The 22,271-nt window shown below is 45.3% G+C and overlaps 2 protein-coding genes across 2 annotated transcripts in view; one reads left to right on the forward strand and one right to left on the reverse strand.

Annotated features, from left to right (window-relative positions):
* Positions 1–22,271, reverse strand: part of LOC125722478 (protein NLRC3-like) — a 208,014-nt gene that overhangs the window by 139,366 nt on the left and 46,377 nt on the right. The window lies entirely within an intron of this gene.
* The window catches only part of LOC125722522 (NACHT, LRR and PYD domains-containing protein 12-like), a 165,504-nt gene that overhangs the window by 8,984 nt on the left and 134,249 nt on the right, over positions 1–22,271 (forward strand). The window contains exons 3-9 of the mRNA XM_048998715.1: positions 7,067–7,130; positions 7,312–7,540; positions 8,462–9,422; positions 9,460–10,203; positions 19,360–19,533; positions 20,032–20,205; positions 20,913–21,086. Of these exons, the coding sequence (XP_048854672.1) occupies positions 7,067–7,130; positions 7,312–7,540; positions 8,462–9,422; positions 9,460–10,203; positions 19,360–19,533; positions 20,032–20,205; positions 20,913–21,086 (2,520 nt within the window). The remainder of the gene's footprint in view (positions 1–7,066; positions 7,131–7,311; positions 7,541–8,461; positions 9,423–9,459; positions 10,204–19,359; positions 19,534–20,031; positions 20,206–20,912; positions 21,087–22,271) is intronic.

Genomic DNA, 22,271 nt, shown 5'->3' on the forward strand with positions numbered 1-22,271 from the left:
AGGGTCCGGAGCCTATCCCGGAAGCAATGGGCACGAGGCAGGGAACAACCCTGGATGGGGGGCCAGCCCATCGCAGGGCACACTCACACACCACTGACTCTCACACGCACACCTATGGGCAATTTAGCAACTCCAATTAGCCTCAGCATGTTTTTGGACTGTGGGGGGAAACCGGAGTACCTGGAGGAAACCCAACGACAACATGGGGAGAACATGCAAACTCCACACACATGTGACCCAGGCGGAGACTCGAACCCGGGTCCCAGAGGTGTGAGGCAACAGTGCTAACCACTGCACCACCATGCAGCCCCCTGGGTGTGAAAAAAATTTCATAAAGCAAAACACAAGCACGTTCTCCGCTTAGCTTAGCTTAACGATGTTCTGGTAAATGAAAAAAACGGAAGTCCCTCAAAAAAAGGGGTCCCACTAAATAAAAGTACATATGCATAAATGAATGCATACAAATGAATACAGAATACAAATGTATATTAAAAAATATGCAATACGCAACTCAATATGTTTTGTAACATTAATTAGTCTCGTGTCAAACCTTGGGGTTATTTACATCCTCTAATAAAAGGTTCTGCTCAGATTGCGTGAAAAATTGTGCCCTGTTTTTTGACGTTTTGCAGAACCCAATGAGAGACTTGCCGATCAAGGTTTCTAGACTCGATGTATATGGGCTGTTCAAGCAGCGCAGGCACGTACAATCATCTCGGATGAATGGATCCAGCTAGACTAATCTACTACACAGCTGCGTTTGAAAAACCGATTTATTCCAGATAAGTTTCACTGGCATTAACTCATCCAGGATGAGGCATCTGATCTCGGATGATTTAAGCGACGTACGGAAAATACCCCACGGGCCTCAAGGGGGTATTCCATGAAAGTAGCTAAATAAAGCCAGACTTTACTGAAAAAGTCAAACTAGCTCCATCTCTGAACGTAGCCTCATGTCGTTTCACTAACAAACAAACAAATTTATTTTTGTATAGCGCAGTATCACGACATAACATTGTCTCAAAGTGCTTTACAGCATCCTCACCCAAAGCCCCCAGTGAGTAAGACATAGGTGACAGTGGCAAGGAAAAACTTCCAAGAAGGAAGAAACCTTGGGAGGGACCAGACTCAAAGGGGGAGCCCATCCTCCAGGGGCCGGCAGGGAGAGTCGAATAGAAGAGATGGCTAAGTGCCAAGTCACACTGTCCAAGTCATAAGATGTGGAAGATGACACAGGCAGAACGGCGAGCTGGATGCAGGGACATCTCTGGTAGTGGCGATGTCACATGTAGCAGGGTGTGCTGGACATCTTGGTAGACTGAGGTCTCCAGGCAGCACCCCCCAGGAGGAGTATGGGAAATAAAATGCACAATTAGTTAAAGTAGAGGAGGCTATAGGCAGTGCTAACAGTTAGGTGAGTGCAATATGAAGTGCAAAGTGCAAGCTCCGGCAGATATGGCAATGGCAGCATAAGTAGGAGGGAGAGGCAAGTGGGAATGCAGGCATGGGGAGTCCCTGAAATGTCAGCACTCCAGTTCCACAAGGGGGTGTGAAGCCAGAATGACAGGCTGATAGTCCAGTTTATCCAAAGCCAATGGCACCAATCATTTCACACAGTTCAGCTTTAATTAATCAAAGCTCATACAAGACAGACTTGCATAGTCTCACTTAGTGCGCACAGCAAAGATATTTAAGACACTGAATGAATGGATAAACGACAGATTGACCGAATGAGTGGGAAAGCGTGTAAAACTAGAGCAGTGTTTTTTTCCCGCGGCAGAACAAACGCTGCTGATGGAGCTGTATGAAAAATACAAGGATGTAATCACTAAAAAAGGCAAAACTGTGGCCATAAACACAGCCAGGGAGTTGGCTTGGCAATGAATTGCAGGCAGACTAAATGTGTAAGTTACGTAAATGTCCAGTACAGTGGCATGGTGGTACAGTGGTTTATGCTGTCGCCTTACACCGCAGAAGTTCCTGGCTCGATCCCCATAGCCAACGGGGAACCTTCTGGGTTGATTTCATGTGTCATTATTACTGTATAATGTTATTCTGCATTATTTAATCTCCATAAAATACTTTCAGTCGCATAAGTGTGAAATGTTCTGCACAAATAACCATATCTTGTCTTTGCTATTTTACTAATAAACTTTCAAATCAGACAGTGACTAAACAAAATATAAAAATATCTTCCTGTTCATATTATTTTAACATTTTTTTTTCAGTTTGAGTCATTGCATTTCATGTTTGACCTTTCTAACATGGGTACGCTTTTACTTGAATCATTTTACAATTAATTGGAATGTTGAGTTTTGGAATGTGATTTTTTTAATAGGCTTTATTATATTTATTACATGACATTAGTAGTAAGATTGTGGAATGTCGTCTGATGAAACGATCTATTGGGAATCTGTTTAACTAAGTGAGACAGTTAACCTGGTCTGGATCAACCTTGTTCACTCACCTAAGTTACCATGGCAGCTCAGCAGGGATTAATGTAAGACACGTCGATGGAACGGAATTCCTACTAAAATGAGCCAGACTTGTCGAAATAGGTCAGACTTTCCCTTAATCCTGCTTCGTGTGACACCCCCCCGCAGGCGTGGCCCACAGCGTTATGGACGTGGATGGCGACCCAGAGTGTTCCGACTTAGGCTGTGCTGACGTTCACTAGCAACCGGTCCGAGTATGCAGATGGAGGGGGCTGCATGAGTCGGAACTCTGACCTGGAGGTAGCCATCGAGCCCCTAAAGCGCACAGCCCCCCCAGGCCCTGTCAGCTCTCAGGCTGTCTGCTCTGCTTGCGCAGCTGAGCCAGTTATGCGGCTGCAGATAAGAGGTCAGGTGTGTTCCTCTGCCAGACTCTGTCCCGCCAGGCCTTGTCAGCTCTCAGGCTGTCTGCCCTACATGTGCAGCTGGGCCAGTTATGCAGCTGCAGATAAGAGGTCAGGTGTGTTCCTCTGCCAGACTCTGCCCCGCCAGGCCCTGTCAGCTCTTAGGCTGTCTGCCCTGCATGCACAGCTTCCCTCACTGCTGCTGGCTGACAGACAAACGATGATCCCTGAAGCAGTTAGTATTCTGTAATACAGTAGGACATTCTAGAGGGAGTGGCGCACGCTGATGACATCATGCACATTATGTCCACTGGGATGGAGAACATGTGCACGATGATGATAAGTTTAATGTTTCGCCATACAACCCCAAATCAGAAAAAGTTGGGACAGGGTGGAAAATGTGAATAAAAAAATAAAGTAGTAATTCACAAATGTCCTTAACTTTTATTTCATTGCAGACAGTATGAACACAAGATAATTCATGTATTTTTTGGTCAACATCATCTGATTTGTAAACAAACATCCATTCTTGCCATTCAGGCTTGCAACACATTCCAAAAAAAGTAGGGACAGTACAGCATTTACCACTTTGTACATTTCCCCTGTCTTTTAACAACACTTAAAAGACGTTTAGGCATTGAAGAAATCAAGTGACTAAGTGTTGCAGGTGTTAGTTTGTCCCATTCTTCCTGCAAACAATGTTTTAGGTGCGCAACAGTACGGGGTCTTCGTTGACGCATTCTTCGTTTCAAAATGTGCCAAACATTCTCTATAGGAGACAAATCAGAGCTGCAGGCCGGCCAGTCAAGCATCCGCACCCTCTTCTTACGCAGCTATGCCTTTGTTATGCGCGCAGTATGTGGTTTGGCATCGTCTTGCTGAAATAAACATGGGCGTCCCTGGAAAAGACGTCGTCTTGAAGGCAGCATTTGTTCCTCCAAAACTGAGATATACTTCTCAGCATTGATGCTGCCATCGCAGAAGTGCAAGTTACCTTTGCCAAAGGCACTGACACAACCCCATACCATGACAGCCCCTGGCTTTTGGACTTGTATCTGGTAACAGTCTGGATGGTCCTTTTCCTCTTTGGTCCGCAGCACACGGCGTCCATTTCTTCCAAAAAAGATGTGAAAAACCGATTCATCTGACCACAATACACATTTCCACTGCACAATGGACCATCCCAGATGCCTTCGAGCCCAGAGAAGTCGACGGCGCTTCAGGACACTATTTATGTAGGGCTTCCTTTTGGCACAGTACAGTTTTAGCTGGCATTTCCTAATGTAACTGTGTGCTGTAGTGCTTGAGAGTGACTTCCTGAAGTAGTCCTGAGCCCATGCAGTTGTATCATTTATTGATGAATGACAGTTTTTAATGCAGTGCCGTCTGAGGGCTCGGAGATCACGGCCATTCAGTTTAGGCTTGCGCCCTTGGCCTTTGCGCACGGTGATTTCTCCAGATTCCCTGATTCTTTTCACTATGTTATGCACTGTAGAGGGAGGGATGCCCAAATCTCTTCCTATCTTTCTTTGAGAAACGTTTTTCTTCATCATTTCAAAGATTTTTGCCCGCACTTGATGGCAAACTGGCGATCCTCTGCCCATCTTTGCTCCTGAAGGAGTAGGCCTTTCCTCGATGCTGCTATTGTACCGAATCATGATTGCAATCACCTGTTAACATCACCAGTTTCAAATCACATCATTATTTAGTTATTATGCCTCATTACTGCCCCTGAATTGCCCCCGTCCCAACTGTTTTTGGAATGTGTTGCAAGCCTGAATGGCAAGAATGGATGTTTATTTACAAATCAGATGATGTTGACCAAAAAATACATGAATTATCTTGTGTTCATACTGTCTGCAATGAAATAAAAGTTAAGGGACATTTGTGAATTACTGCTTTATTTTTTTATTCACATTTTCCACCCTGTCCCAACTTTTTCTGATTTGGGGTTGTATTTAGGCGGCAGTATTGCCCCGGGTAGTGGTGGCCTGGGGACCAGCTGGTACAGAAGCGGGGGGGCAGGGATGCAGGTAACAAGCTGATAGACGCCCCCCTGTCTGACGCTCCCTGCTCACCCGCGAGTCCCAGGTTGGTGCGGCCGTGGGCCAGTCGCTCACAGAGCAGGCGGCTCCATTGATAAACAAAGCAGAGCCTTATCGAGGGGTGGGGTAGCGGGGGGGATTCACTGTTTGCTGGTTGCATAGGAAGTTATAGGGGGGGTAACCCTGTAGGTGCTGAAGGACAGATTCGGCCCATTAGCCCTGTAGGTGCTGAATTTAACCGACAAGCTATTTAACCAGTTTCTTGACTGAGGATTGTGAATCAGATGCTGGTATTTAGCTCTGATAATCAAGTGAATCACTCTAAATGTCACTCGGTACAAAGGGCTGCATAGAAAACTGTCCTTCCTGCCTGCTGTGTCTCTGTGTGCTGGAGCCTGATGTCACTGGTTCTCTTCTGCTGTCATGAGAAAATCAGGAAGCCGCCCCAGTGAATAAAGCTTAACTTGGCAGATACATCTTTCCAAACTACAACCCCAATTCCAAAAATGTTGGGACGTTCTGCAAATTGTAAATAAAATCAGAATGCAGTGATATGGAAATCTCATAAACCTAAATTTTATTCATAACGGAACAGAAAACATATCAAGTGTTTAAACTGAGAAAATGCATCATTGTAAGGAAAAATTTTGAATGTCACAGCAGCAACACATCTCAACAAAGTTGGGACAAGGCCATGTTTACCACTGTGTGGCATCTCCTCTACTTTTAACAACAGTCTGTAAATGTCTGAGGACTGAGGAGGTCAGTTGTTTGAGTTTTGGGAGAGGAATGTTGTCCCATTCTCGTCTGATACAGGATTCTAGTTGCTCAACTGTCCTAGATCTTCTGTGTCATATTTTTCATTTTATGGAGCATCCAAATGTTCTCAGTGGCTGGAAGATCTGGACCGCTGGCAGGCCAGTTCAGTACCCGGACCCTTCTTCTACGAATCCATCATGTTGTAATTGATGCAGTGTGTGGTTTGGCATTGTTATGTTGGAAAATGCAAGGTCTTCACTGAAAGAGACGTCATCTGGATGGGAGCATCTGTTGCTCTAGAACCTGGATATACCTTTCAGCACTGATGGTGCCTTTCCAGATATGCAGGCTGCCCCTGCCATATGTACTAATGCACCCCCACACCATCAGAGATGCTGGCTTTTGAACTGAGTGCTGATAACACGCTGGGTGGTCCTTCTCCTCTTTAGTCCAGTTGACATGGTGTCCCTGGTTTCCAAAAAGAATTTCAAATTTAGATTCGACTGACCACAGAACAGTTTTCCACTCAGCCGCAGTCCATTTTAAATGAGCTTTGGCCCAGAGACGACGTCGGTGATTCTGGATCATGTTCATATACGGCTTCTTCTTTGGATGATAGAGTTTTAACTGGCATCTGAGCATGGCAGCGCGAATTCTGTTCACTGATAGTGTTTTTGGGAAATATTCCTGAGCCTATTTAGTGATTCCATTACAGAATCATGCCTGTTTGTGATGCAGTGCTGCCTAAGGGCCAAAATATCACAGGCATCTAGTCTGGTTTTTCACAGAGATTTCTCCAGATTCTCAGAATCATTTGATTACATTATGTGCTGTAGATGATGAAATATTCAACCTCTTTGCAGTTTTATACTGAGGAACTTCTTTCTGAAATTGCTCCACTATTTGTCAGTGCAGTATTAGGGGAACTGTGACCCTCTGCCCATCTTTACTTCAGAGAGACACTGCATCTCTAAGATGCTCTTTTTATACCCTGTCATGTTACTGACCTGATCCCAATTGACCTAATTATTTGCAAATTGTTCCTCCAGCTGTTGGGTTTTTGTACCACTAACTTTTCCAGCCTCCTATTGCCCCCGTCCCAACTTTTTTGAGATACGTTGCTGTCATGAAATTCAAAATCAGCCAATATTTTTCATGAAATAGCAAAATGTCTCAGTTTAAACATCTGATATGTTTTCTATACTTTGTTATGAATATAATACAGGTTTATGAGATTTCCATATCATTACATTCTGTTTTTATTTACAATTTGCACAATTTCCCAACTTTTTGGAATTGGTGTTGTAATATACCACAATGTTATTCTTTATCTGCAGTAACAGCAATTTTAATGGGAAGCTTTTCAGTCTTTCTGTTACATTTCTGTAGATGAATTGAGGACTTTATGTTTCTGCCAAATTCACAGAGATCAAATGGAAGATTGCAGTTCAGATCTACATGATAAATCGGGTTTATCATCCATATTGAAGGTTTGTATTTATTGCTGATATATATTTTCTTGGTTGTTATGTCAATTAGCTTATATTTTATACAGCTGCATAATATTAAATTCATCATGTTAAAGGAAATATGTTTTAAACTATGATTCACAAGTGAAACTGAAAAGGTTTGGTGTAAGTAGCAATAATTAACTGTTTCTGTTTATTTTAGTCGCTAGAGGAAAAAGCCATGAAGTTCCTAAAGGAGGAACTGGAGACGTTTGTGAGGCACCTAGATCAGAATTACCCAGAATGCTCTGAGCCTCAGCTGGAGGAGGACAATGACCTGGACTGTGATGGTCAGATGCAGAAGACCAGTGTTAGAGAGGTAGCTCTGAAGATCACACTGTACATTCTGAGGACCATGAAGCAAGATGATCTTGCTGACCTGCTGGACAAGAGTAAGAACTTTATAACATTATGTGCATGTACAATATTGTGCAAAAGTCTTAGGCAGGCAGAGAAAAGGATGTTTAAATGGTCTTCATGTTGGTGTAGAACTACTATAATATGTATGTCAATGTGTGTTTGCCATTTCAGAACCTCTCCCAAAATCACCCTAATATTTGCAGAAATCGTGCAGTATATCCATGTATTTTTTTACTTGACCACTAACACACCTCATGTGGCTGATCAATATCTTCTTGAGTTTTAAACTAATTTAATTAATTAATGAAGTGAGCTGGTGGTGAAATTTAACAAATACATGGACTGGCTGTGGTGTGTCACGATCGTGTTCGCGGGAAGCAGCGATCGTGCGGGTCGGCAGGTAAGGAGAGGCAGGCAGGCAGTGATCAGGGCTAAACTGGGGTTTATTTACGACGGGACAGGAGCTTGAAACACACACCACACCGAATCCACAATGACGGACAAGGGGAACAGGTCAGACCAGGACTTAAATAGGACAAGACTAAGCAAAGTAATCAGACAGGGCTGGAAACAATCAGGGAAGCACACGTGGGTAATCAGGGGCGTGGCACACACGAGGAGCCGACGAGCCGGGTCATGACATGGTGCCCCTGAGGAGAGGTTTGGGAAATGAAAAGGGGTTTTGTGTTTTTTTTGGTTCTGAGCAGATATACATTTACTACCCAGATAAATGGCTTTAAACATTTACTTTGGCTGCCTAAGGCTTATTCACGGTCCTGTATGTAGTGTTCCAGTAAAATACTCATGATAAAACTTTCAGTTTCACATTCACAGTCACAGGGAAATATCTGGATATGTATGTGTGAAAAGTGTGTTTTTGGAAAATATTCTTCCTCTCATACTGGTCAGGATCACGATGAGAATTAGTGCGTTTTCCTCTCATTTCTTTTCAGGAAAGCTCATGCTACAGGGATTCAAACGTAAACTTAAGAAGCAATTTGAGTGTGTATTTGAAGGGAAAGCTAAGGAAGGACAGCCAACACTTCTCAGTGAGATTTACACAGAACTCTACATAACTGAAGGTGGGACTGGAGCAGTCAATGATGAACATGAAGTGAGACAGATTGAAACAGCATCCAAGAAAAGGCGAACAGAAGATACTACAGTCAAGTGCAATGATATATTTAAACCCTTATGTGGACGTGAGACACCTATCAGAACTGTACTCACTAAAGGGGTGGCAGGTATCGGGAAAACAGTCTCTGTGCAGAAATTTATTCTCGACTGGGCAGAAGGAAAAGCAAACCAGGATGTTCACTTCATATTTGCTCTTCCTTTCCGGGACCTGAATTTGATTAAGGGTGAATACAGTCTGATTGAACTGCTTCACCACTTTATCCCAGAACTGAAATCATTTCAATCCACTGAGCTGTTTAGGTACAAAGTCTTGTTCATCTTTGATGGTCTCGATGAGTGTCGCCTTCCTCTGGATTTTCAGAACAATGAGAGCTGGTTTGATCTAACAAAGAAAACGTCACTGAATGTGCTGTTGACTAACCTCATTAAGGGGAATCTGCTCCCATCCGCTCTCCTCTGGATAACCTCCCGGCCAGCAGCAGCCAATCAGATACCTCCTGAGTGTGTCCACCAGGTGACAGAGATACGAGGGTTCAGTGATGCCCAGAAGGAGGAGTATTTCAAGAAGAGATTTAATGATCAGAGCCTGGCCAGCAGGATTATCACACATGTGAAATCATCAAGGAGCCTCTTCATCATGTGCCACATACCTGTGTTCTGCTGGATTTCAGCCACTGTGCTTAAGAGGCTTTTTAGTGAGACTGACACGGGAGAAATTCCAAAGACTCTGACTGAAATGTACACACACTTCCTGATCTTTCAGACAAGTTTAAAAAATGTATAGGCTACCGACAAGTTGGTACAGGAAAATGGTGGTGAGATTGATGAAAAACCATGAAACTAAGCTTAAAGAATACAGCAAGGAATTCCTTTTAAAACTTGGTAAACTTGCTTTTGACAATCTTGAGAAAGGCAACCTCATATTTTATGAGCAAGATCTGACTGGCATTGATGTCACTGAAGCTTCAGTTTACTCTGGAGTGTGCACAGAAGTCTTTAAAGAGGAGTATGGGTTGTACCAGGAGAAGGTGTACTGCTTTGTGCATCTGAGCATCCAGGAGTATCTCGCTGCTTTATATGTGTTTCTGTCAAACTCATCAGCTGACCTGCTGAAGACTGCAGTGGATCAGGCATTAGAGAGCAAGAATGGACACTTGGACCTCTACCTCCGCTTCCTCCTGGGCCTCTCAACAGACTCCAGTAAGACTCTGTTACAAAAGCTACTGGGGCCAACAGAAACCAGCTCACATAACATTAAGGAAACAGCCCAATACATCAAGGGGAAAATAAAGGAGAATTTATCTCCAGAAAGGACCATCAACCTGTTCCATTGTCTGACTGAACTGGGTGACAATTCTCTAGTAGAGGAAGTACAAAGATACCTGAATTCAGGAAACATTTCAGCAGATGACCTCTCACCTGCACAGTACTCAGCTCTGGCCTTTGTGATGCTGATGTCAGATGAGGAGCTGGATGTGTTTGACCTGAAGAAATACATCAGATCGGATAAACAGCACTGCAGGCTGCTGCCTGTGGTCAAGAACTCCAGGACGGCTCTGTAAGTGACGTGGGGATGGGAAATCATGTCTGGTCTGGCAGTAATACATGAATATTGTTTGAAATGTGTAATATATATTATATATTTCTCCTCATGGATTAATAAGTGGGTTTTATTTTGATAATCACAGCTATAGCTGATGTATAGCAGTAGCTAATCTTGACCACAGACTTTATAATGACTGAAGGTAGTGATGTCACTTTTTGTTTGTTACTACGTTTCCATTCCCATCCAGTCTGCCTTCTGATCACAGCACAGCATCCTAACCTGCTATAGAAACAGTGAGGGCTCTTTATCCACAGGGTGTATCAGTGGTATGTGAGTGTTATTGTCAGCAGGCGTGTTCATGTGATGGAGCCCAGAGCTGGGAGCTTCCGTATGACTGCTGTCTCTGGCTGCTCACTGGCGCCCTCTGCTGGCCTCAGCTGCAGCTGACTGAGGATGTGACGACACATCTAGTCTGGCAGACATAAACATTGTTTAAAATATAAAATGAATATGTATATATGTAATTTATTTCCCCTCTTTCATCAACAAGGTTCCTTTTTAATCTAGTTCATATTAACTGAAGGTAGTGATGTAGTAAAGACAAAAAAGACAAGATTTCCACGACCATCCTTTGTGTAACAAATAAGCAAAGATACAGCATCATACAGAATGGTCCAGTTTTCATTAGTATTGGGAAAACCACTCATATTTGTTTCAGTTCTGGATGCTGTTGGAAGCGTTTCTGTAAATACTGGATGTGGTGCATGACTCTTTGGGTTCGGACTCTGTGTCCATGAGCGGAAGGTCGCTGGTTCAGATCTCTTGGCCGGCAGAGTGATGTCATCGCTGAGCCCTTGAGCTGCAGGGGTGCTGGATGCTGGTCGATCCTGCGCTGCGACCCCCAAACTTCCTCTCACCTGTATATTTGTCGGCGTGTCTCTTGGAGAGCAAGATGGGAGGGGCGAAAAGACAATTTCCCCATGGGGGTGAATGAAGTATCATTATTCATAAATCATTAAAACAAACATTTTTTCTAAAAGCCTATTTCACAGGACTGATAGCTCTCCGATTAGTGTATTGTTGACAAGGGCTGGGCGATAAGTAAAAAAATGTGTATGTGTCATTTAGTATAAAAATATCGCAATAAACAATCATTTTGAGTCCCCCCCTAAACATCGAGTGCAATTTCAGTTCAGTTCAGATTTATTTGTATAGTGTATTTTCACAACATTACATCATCTCAAAGCACTTTACAGCATCCCTGCCCAAAGCCCCCAGTGAGCAAGTCAGAGGGGACAGTGGCAAGTAAAAACTCCCTAGAAGGAAGAAATCTTGGGAGGAACCAGACTCAGAGGAGGAGCCCATCCTCCAGGGGGCAGCAGAGGAAGCCCTAACCCTAACCCTAACCCTAACCAGACTCAAAGGGGGCAGCAGCAGGCCAGAAGGTCGTCACAGGTAGTGGAGACGTTGCAGGCAGCAGGGCAGGCAGGATATCTTGAAAATGTGGTGTCTCCAGGCAGCACAGCCCAGGGGGAGTAGGGGAAATAAAATGTGCAGTTAGCCAAAGTAGGGGAGACTAGAGGCAGTGCAAACAGTTAGGTGAGTGCAGTATGTAAGCTCCGGCAGATATGGCTATGGCAGCATAAGTAGGAGGGAGAGGCAGGTGGGAACGCAGGCATGGGGAGTCCCTGAATGTCAGCACTCCAATTCCACAAAGGGGTGTGAAGCTAAAGTGACAGACTGACAGTTCAGTTTATCCAAAGCCAATGGCACCGATCCCCACCCAGCTCTACACCTCACACTATAGGTCTGACTGGGAGTGAGCAGTTAGCTAGAGCTAGAACTAGTGTCCCTATAAGCTAAACTAAACAGGAGTGTTTTTAGTCTATATTTGAATATTGAGAATCAGCCTGAATCCCGCTCATCCACTGGAAGACTATTCCACAGCTGAAGAGCTCTATAAGAGAAAGCTCTGCAGCCTGCCGTAGCTCTTTCTGCCTTGGGTACTAACACATATCCTGCTATTTATAATGTAAGAAAGCGAGGAGGGTTGTATAAGGCCAGCAGGTTACTAAGGTATTCTGGTGCAAAGGCCATTCAGTGTTTTATAAGTCAATAGCAGTATTTTGTAGTTAATCCGAGACTTAACTGGAAGCCAATGAAGGGAGCATAGAACAGGGCTAATATAATCACATTTATTAGTGTTTGTAAGAACTCTGGCTGCTGCATTTTGTACCAGCTAAAGTTTATGTAAGGATCCAGATGGGCACCCAGAAAGGAAGGCATTACAGTATCCAGCCTGGAAGTTATAAAGGTGTTAGTGTTTCCGCTTCATGAAAGGAGAGCATCTTCCGAAGCTTGGCGAGGTTCCGTACATGATAGAACACAGCTTTAGTGATGCTTTTTATATGAGCATCGAAACATAAATCTGAATCAACCAGAACACCAAGATCTCTGACCACTGTGTCAGGTTGGGTAGGAAGACCACCAAGGTTGAGGTTGTCAAACTTATTTCGAGCCGCCTTCGGACCAGTTAACAGTACTTCTGTTTTTCTGTGTTTAAAATAAAGAAATTATTTGCCATCCAGCACCGGATATCTAGTCGACAGTCTTCTAACCGAGAGCTGTGATGCATCATCCGGCTTAACAGATATATATAACTGTGTATCATCAGCAAAACAATGAAACCCAACACCATGATTTCTGATAATATGAGCAATATATACAGTGTACAGTAGCGGCCCAGCACTGATCCCTGTGGGACACCATTGTAGGAATATTTAGCTCAGGTAAATTGTAATATCTCCACCAATATGTTTTTTGAAATTAATTACATTTGAATTAATCATTATTTAATGATGTTTATGAACTAATTGTTATGCCGAATGGTTGATTGCTCCAAACTCAATTGCAAATCCCCGTGAGTCTGTTAATGTGAGACTTACATGGGATTCACCAGTTACCAGTATCGCTTAGTAACCTGGGTTAGAAGGCTCGTCCAGCGAGCTGCATCACCAGGTAATGTAAACGGTCGGTAGCGAAGCTCCCCTCACGTCCAATGAGAGGGAGTCTCACGATATTTCAGGCGAGTTTGAGGTTTTAGAGCTTAGTAGCCAAATCGCACAGGCAGGGACTATTGTGAGCACTCAGTGAACAGAGGCTGAAGTGGTGTAAAACTGGAGTGATTTTCCATCGGTTTGATACCAAACATGCCACACCAGCCTAGCGGTTCACACTGAATACCATCTGTAATGATTAATTAATGATTACTTATATTATGTTATTATGTTATATTACTCACACCAGTCCCTGGTCTAAGTGGTCTAGGTTGCACCTCAATCAGAGGTTACCCTTTATACAGACATTATATGACATATTCTCATGTCAGCAGCACATCTTACCCTTAGATAGGCATGGTAGAATACAAAGATCAGATAAGGGCTGCTGAGGAATGTGGAAAAGAAAAGGGGGGAAGGTTAGTCAGTCAAAGAAAAAGAATCTTTGAAAGTTAGGACACATTACAAACATAACCTATCTGTATATTGAGACTAGTAGTCATGGGTAAATAAATATACAGATATACTGTACAACAGCCAAACTTAAAAGAAACTTTCTTTAGGGTGTTGGGTGAGTGGTATGTAAGGCAGAATGTCGGGGGAGGAGGTTGTGTGCCAAGTCGAGGGGCCCCTGTCCTTGGGGTCCACTCTGCTGTCTGTAGGTCGTTAAAACTTTGAGCAATAAAAGTTGGAGTGCTGCCCCCCTTGTTGTCTGTGTGTGTTTAAGTGTGTCTGTGTGTGTGGGGTCACGACCCCCCTTTGAGGCCTAGGCCAATGTGTGCCTCTCGTACCAGGGTAGGCCTTGTCTCAGGCCACCTGGAATTTAAGCTTTGTGATATGTGCATGTGTGATCCTACACCAGATTTAAAATGGGTAACCTTAAAAGGGAAATACTGTTCTGCAAAGCAAGCACAGTTTCTGGAAACACGACCATAAAGTCATAAAGCAGGTTAACAGAACGCATAGGTTGTTAGAATGAAAGGAAGCTGATTTACTTGTTTGCAGAGTGGATGGGGTCTTGGCAGTATTAAATAATACCTACTTTTCTTTCTAGTAGAATAGATTACTGTAATGCCCTCTTGTCTGTTTCACATCTACTGTTTCACATCTACAACGGGCCCAGAACGCCGCTGGCGGAGTGTTAACACGCACCAGTCACAGGGATCACATCTACAACGGGCCCAGAATGGCGCTGGCGGAGTGTTAACACGCACCAGTCACAGGGATCACATCTACAACGGACCCAGAATGCCGCTGGGGGAGTGTTAACACGCACCAGTCACAGGGATCACATCTACAACGGGCCCAGAATGCCGCTGGCGGAGTGTTAACACGCACCAGTCACAGGGATCACATCTACAACGGGCCCAGAATGCCGCCGGCGGAGTGTTAACACGCACCAGTCACAGGGATCACATCTACAACGGGCCCAGAATGCCGCTGGCGGAGTGTTAACACGCACCAGTCACAGGGATCACATCTACGACGGGCCCAGAATGCCGCTGGCGGAGTGTTAACACGCACCATTCACAGGGATCACATCTACAACGGGCCCAGAATGCCGCTGGCGGAGTGTTAACACGCACCATTCACAGGGATCACATCTACAACGGGCCCAGGATGCCGCTGGCGGAGTGTTAACACGCACCAGTCACAGGGATCACATCTACAACGGGCCCAGAATGCCGCTGGCGGAGTGTTAACACGCACCAGTCACAGGGATCACATCTACGACGGGCCCAGAATGCCGCTGGCGGAGTGTTAACACGCACCAGTCACAGGGATCACATCTACAACGGGCCCAGAATGCCGCTGGCGGAGTGTTAACACGCACCAGTCACAGGGATCACATCTACAACGGGCCCAGAATGCCGCTGGCGGAGTGTTAACACGCACCAGTCACAGGGATCACATCTACAACGGGCCCAGAATGCCGCTGGCGGAGTGTTAACACGCACCAGTCACAGGGATCACATCTACAACGGGCCCAGAATGCCGCTGGCGGAGTGTTAACACGCACCAGTCACAGGGATCACATCTACAACGGACCCAGAATGCCGCTGGGGGAGTGTTAACACGCACCAGTCACAGGGATCACATCTACAACGGACCCAGAATGCCGCTGGCGGAGTGTTAACACGCACCAGTCACAGGGATCACATCTACAACGGACCCAGAATGCCGCTGGGGGAGTGTTAACACGCACCAGTCACAGGGATCACATCTACAACGGGCCCAGAATGGCGCTGGCGGAGTGTTAACACGCACCAGTCACAGGGATCACATCTACAACGGACCCAGAATGCCGCTGGGGGAGTGTTAACACGCACCAGTCACAGGGATCACATCTACAACGGGCCCAGAATGCCGCTGGCGGAGTGTTAACACGCACCAGTCACAGGGATCACATCTACAACGGCCCCAGAATGCCGCTGGCGGAGTGTTAACACGCACCTGTCACAGGGATCACATCTACAACGGGCCCAGAATGCCGCTGGCGGAGTGTTAACACGCACCAGTCACAGGGATCACATCTACAACGGCCCCAGAATGCCGCTGGCGGAGTGTTAACACGCACCAGTCACAGGGATCACATCTACAACGGGCCCAGAATGCCGCTGGCGGAGTGTTAACACGCACCGGTCACAGGGATCACATCTACAACGGCCCCAGAATGCCGCTGGCGGAGTGTTAACACGCACCGGTCACAGGGATCACATCTACAACGGGCCCAGAATGCCGCTGGCGGAGTGTTAACACGCACCAGTCACAGGGATCACATCTACAACGGGCCCAGAATGCCGCTGGCAGAGTGTTAACACTCACCAGTCACAGGGATCACATCTACAACGGCCCCAGAATGCCGCTGGCGGAGTGTTAACACGCACCGGTCACAGGGATCACATCTACAACGGACCCAGAATGCCGCCGGCGGAGTGTTAACACGCACCAGTCACTGGGATCACATCTACAACGGACCCAGAATGCCGCTGGCGGAGTGTTAACACGCACCAGTCACAGGGATCACATCTACAACGGGCCCAGAATGCCGCTGGCGGAGTGTTAACACGCACCAGTCACTGGGATCACATCTACAACGGACCCAGAATGCCGCTGGCGGAGTGTTAACACGCACCAGTCACAGGGATCACATCTACAACGGGCCCAGAATGCCGCCGGCGGAGTGTTAACACGCACCAGTCACTGGGATCACATCTACAACGGACCCAGAATGCCGCTGGCGGAGTGTTAACACGCACCAGTCACAGGGATCACATCTATAACGGGCCCAGAATGCCGCTGGCGGAGTGTTAACACGCACCGGTCACAGGGATCACATCTATAACGGGCCCAGAATGCCGCTGGCGGAGTGTTAACACGCACCGGTCACAGGGATCACATCTATAACGGGCCCAGAATGCCGCTGGCGGAGTGTTAACACGCACCAGTCACAGGGATCACATCTACAACGGGCCCAGAATGCCGCTGGCGGAGTGTTAACACGCACCAGTCACTGGGATCACATCTACAACGGACCCAGAATGCCGCTGGCGGAGTGTTAACACGCACCAGTCACAGGGATCACATCTACAACGGGCCCAGAATGCCGCCGGCGGAGTGTTAACACGCACCAGTCACTGGGATCACATCTACAACGGACCCAGAATGCCGCTGGCGGAGTGTTAACACGCACCAGTCACAGGGATCACATCTATAACGGGCCCAGAATGCCGCTGGCGGAGTGTTAACACGCACCAGTCACAGGGATCACATCTATAACGGGCCCAGAATGGCGCCGGCGGAGTGTTAACACGCACCAGTCACAGGGATCACATCTACAACGGGCCCAGAATGCCGCCGGCGGAGTGTTAACACGCACCAGTCACAGGGATCACATCTACAACGGGCCCAGAATGCCGCTGGCGGAGTGTTAACACGCACCAGTCACAGGGATCACATCTACAACGGTCCCAGAATGCCGCTGGCGGAGTGTTAACACGCACCAGTCACAGGGATCACATCTACAACGGGCCCAGAATGCCGCTGGCGGAGTGTTAACACGCACCAGTCACAGGGATCACATCACACCTGCTCTCACATCCCTGCACTGGCTTCCTCTGTCTTCTAGGATTGATTTTAAAGTTCATTTGCTAATTTGTAAATATTTACGTGGTTTAGCTCTGTCCTGCCTCAGTAATATGACTGTAAGGTATGTCCCAGGTAGATCAGTCAGATCATCCGGTATTAATTTACTGATTATTCCAAAAACCCGGCTGGGGAGGGAGGGGGCAGCTTTTAGTCACTATGGGCCCAAACTCTGGAACTCTCTCCCAGAAAACCTGAGAGCTACTGAATGTCTCAGTACTTTCAAAACTAGGCTGAAAAAGCATCTTTTCACCAACGCATATAATAATCTATGATAATCATCCATCCATCCATTTTCCAAACCGCTTGTCCTACTGGGTAGCGGGGGGTCCGGAGCCTATCCCGGAAGCAATGGGCACGAGGCTGGGAACAACCCAGGATGGGGGGCCAGCCCATCGCAGGGCACACTCACACACCATTCACTCACGCATGCACACCTACGGGCAATTTAGCAACTCCAATTAGCCTCGGCATGTCTTTGGACTGTGGGGGGAAACCGGAGTACCCGGAGGAAACCCCACGACGACATGGGGAGAACATGCAAACTCCACACACATGTGACCCAGGCGGAGACTCGAACCCAGGTCCCAGCGGTGTGAGGCAACAGTGCTAACCACTGCACCACCATGCCACCCCCCTATGATAATCAGTTTTATTATTTTATGCTTTTATTAATATCAGTAATTGTGGGGGGGCGGGGGTGCGGTCGCTTCCCCCAGAAGACATAGGGGCTAGAGGCCCCTTTGAGGAGGGGCCCTTAAAGAGGACATGGGTATTTAAAGTCCTTTATGATGGTTTTTAATTTTATTTTTTTAAAACATTTTTACTCTATTTTTATTTCTTTTGCGCTTATTGTTATTTATTCTGAGCTTATTTGAATTTCTTTTTCTTCTTTTTAAATGTTTGCAAAATTCTTTATAAACGCTGTGGCTAAAATGCGCTATATAAATAATGATTGATTGATTCAGATAGATAGATGAGAGAGAGATTTTACTTTTAACCACCTTTATTAAACAGTTAGCAACCAATGCTAATCACAGCCCTGGCGGGGTCAGGGACACACTTAAAGCTGTGCCTGAGACTAAGATATGAAAAACTGAGTAGGGAAGCTCAAAATTCCCACCAGAAAGCTGCACTTGAATGACTGACATTCTGGCTGCTGACTCAGAGATAGAAGTTGGTGATGTGACAATACTGAACTTACAAGAATGGCGAACGCATGGTTACTGCAAGGGACAATGCTTGTGAAATTCTGTGCAATGTTTCTTTTTAACTGCTTCAGAATCTTTGGCTAGAAAGCTGAACTGAAAGCAAATCATGAATCCTTCTGTTATCTTGCTTTGTATGTAGCCTAAGCGCGTTTCCTCAGCAAAGACGATAATCGCCGGTTAGTCACTGTCAGATATCGACACCGGGATACTTGTCTTATTACGCTCATTACTGATAATATCGTCATATCACCCAGACGTAATTGGTGATTTGACATGTTCCCAGGTATAACAATACAGGGAGAGAAAGGATTTTACTCATGGGATCAGGAATCCAAGTGCCAGTTGCTGCTGCATTAGCTGCTGGGAATGTTCACATCTCCTCCTTTCAGTGATACGTGTCGAGTGTAGGGACACCTGGCAGAAAGATGGCTAAGGACTGCACTGGAAGCACTGGTCTGACTGTTATGGGAGGTTCACGTCCATCTTGCTGTTGATGTGTTCCTATGTATTCCTATAGCTTGTACTTAATGTTTTTACCTCTAGTTTTGAGCAAAGGTGCACTGACTCACAATTAGTGATCATGTGACTGCAGCAGATTGTCAGGACGCACAGAACACTCTGCAGACTATAATTCATTTTGAAGTGTAAGCTGTGCTGCTAATTATAATGAAAACAAATGCTTATTGTAATGCTTTGTATTTTACTAATGTGTAGGATGTGTATATGTCTGTGTCTTAAAGTGTTTTCTGTTTCAGGCTGAACAGCTGTGATCTCATAGATAAACACTGTGAAGTGCTGACTTCAGCTCTCAGATCAAACTCCTCACCCCTGAGAGAGCTGGATCTGAGCTACAATCACCCAGGAGATTCAGGAGTGAAGCTGCTCTCTGCTGCACTGGGGGATTTACACTGTAAACTGGAGATACTGAGGTCAGTATTACTGGATATTCCACACTGTAAACTAGAGATACTGAGGTCAGTTTTACTGGATATTCCACACTGTAAACTGGGGATACTGAGGCCAGTATTACTGGATATTCCACACTGTAAACTGAGGATACTGAGGCCAGTATTGCTGGGTATTCCACACCGCAAACTGGAGATACTGAGGCCAGTATTACTGGATATTCCACACTGTAAACTGGGGATACTGAGGCCAGTATTGCTGGGTATTCCAAACCACAAATTGGAGATACTGAGGTCAGTAATATTGGGTATTCCACACTGTACGCTTTAGATACTGAGGTCAGTATTACTGTGTATTCCACACTATGAAGCAATTAGCTAAGGGAAAGAGAGGAGGGGTCCTGCCTTGTCTTAGACACTAAACTGTAATTCTTGAATTATTTATTAGAGCATCACATTTATTTAATAATTATAATGGTGAGGTGATATTATTTACTGGGGAGTTTCTGTCTTTCTCTGCAGGCTGTCAGGCTGTAGAGTCACAGAAGAAGGCTGTTCTTCCCTGGCTTCAGCTCTGAAGTTAAACCCCTCACACCTGAGAGAGCTGGACCTGAGCTACAATCACCCAGGAGATTCAGGAGTGAAGCTACTCTCTGCTGTACTGGAGGATCTCAGCTGTAAACTGGAGAAGCTGCAGTGAGTACAGAATATGCATTTTACACAAAAGTAACTGGACAGCAAGAAAACCCACAATGCCTTTCAGCAGTTACATAATAAACAAACACAAACAGCTTCTGTTTTCTTCTCCTACTTCCTTATATCCCACAATCTTATCAGCCCTCGATCCATGCTAGAAATAATTAAGCAGGGAAGCAGGAAACATCCATTCAACCATATTGTGATGTCCGCTGAGCGGAGGAGCAGGCAGACAGGGCAGTGGAGCCGTGAAGACGAGCAAACGGGGTTTATTAAGGGCAGACGAGGAAACACGGCTCACAACATCAATGACAGATCTAGGGAAACAGACCTGAACACGGACTGAAATACACAAGACAAGCCGAAATAACAGGAAACAGCTGGTCAGAATCGGGGCAGCAGACGTGGTTAATGAGGGGGCGTGGCACACGAGGATCACACGAGCTGGGCGTGACACATATAATCCATGCAAAACATTTGTGTTGGTTAGCAAAGTTAACAGCACTGTTACAGATAAACATGCTGACTTTAACGTGTTATGGACAAAAAAATAATGGACACCAAACAGAATTGGAATGATTGTTAAAATTATTTTTAATAATTTAATTGTTTTCTGAAAATCCATTATGTCATGACCCTTATCCTCCTCATTTGAATACAGTGCTGCAGTGTAAAAAGTGGATTTAAAAGTGTTTAATCTTTTTAAGGGTGGGCTGGTGTGAACTCACAGAGAAATGCTGTGAGGCACTGGCTTCAGCTCTCAGATCAAACTCCTCACCCCTGAGAGACCTGGACCTGAGTGACAATGACCTGCAGGACTCAGGAGTGAAGCTGCTCTCTGCTGGACTGGGGGACTTAGACTGCAACCTGGAGATACTGAGGTATGACTGGGTATTCCACACTGTAAACTGGGGGTAGTGAGGTGAGTATTACTGGGTATTTCACACTGTACGCTGGAAATACTAAGGTAGAAAATAACTAATGATTTCAAAATAAAGCAGGAGTATCTAAGTCTAGGGGTTGACTTAAAAAATAACATTAGATTCGCTACAGTAAGTGGAATGTCGAAAGTAAGACTGCATTGGAGGTTAAGGATGACATTAAAAGTTTCTACCAATATTTTAACTCCAAAAGAGCTCTAAAAGCTGAAATCACTCATCTGCAGGATAGTAACGGCCTTATAATTGAAAATGAAAATTGATATAGTAAATGAGTTTAATGATTATTTTACACGGGTGTTCACAGTAGAGGACATGATTAATATTACCACCATTTAGTACAAATACAGTGTCCTATATAAACAATATACAGTCCCTCCACAATTATTGCCCCCATTGTAAAGATTTGTAAAAAGGGTTAGAAAACAATCCACCTTTTGGCGAAGCAGCTTCATCTCACACTGAAAAAAAATGAGAAAAATCCAACCTTTCATTGAAATAAATTTATTCAAAGAAAAACAAATCCTTCATCAAGAAATAATTATTTTCAACAAAAACACACGATTATTGGCAGCCCTGCTTTTAATACTCTGTACAGCCTCCCTTTGCTAGTATAACAGCACTGAGTCTCCTATAACATTTTATAAGGTTGGAGAATACAGAGCAGGGCATCTGAGACCATTCCTCTTTACAGAATCTCTCCAGATCACCCAGGGTCCTCGGCCCTCTCTTGTGCACTCTCCTCTTCAGCTCAGCCCACAGGTTTTCAGTGGGGTTCAGGTCAGGGGACTGAGATGACCATGGCAGAAGCTTGATTCTGCGGTCAGCTGACCATTTTTATGTTGATTTGGACATGTGCTTAGGATCACCGTCCTGCTGGAAGATCCAATGAAGGCCCAGTTTTTGTTTCCTGGCAGCAGCAGCCAAATTTTGATATAAAATGTCCTGGTATTTCATGGACCCCATAGTGCCATGTACCCTAACAAGGTTTCCAGGGTTTTTGGAGGAAAATCAGCTCCACAACATCACAGAACCTCCACCATATCTTACAGTTGGGATAAGGTTCATTTCATTATAACCATCCTTCTTTTTACGCCAAACCCACCTTGAATGTTTATTGCCCAAAAG

This window comes from Brienomyrus brachyistius, unplaced genomic scaffold, assembly GCF_023856365.1.
Source record: "Brienomyrus brachyistius isolate T26 unplaced genomic scaffold, BBRACH_0.4 scaffold39, whole genome shotgun sequence".
Lineage (NCBI taxonomy): Eukaryota > Metazoa > Chordata > Actinopteri > Osteoglossiformes > Mormyridae > Brienomyrus > Brienomyrus brachyistius.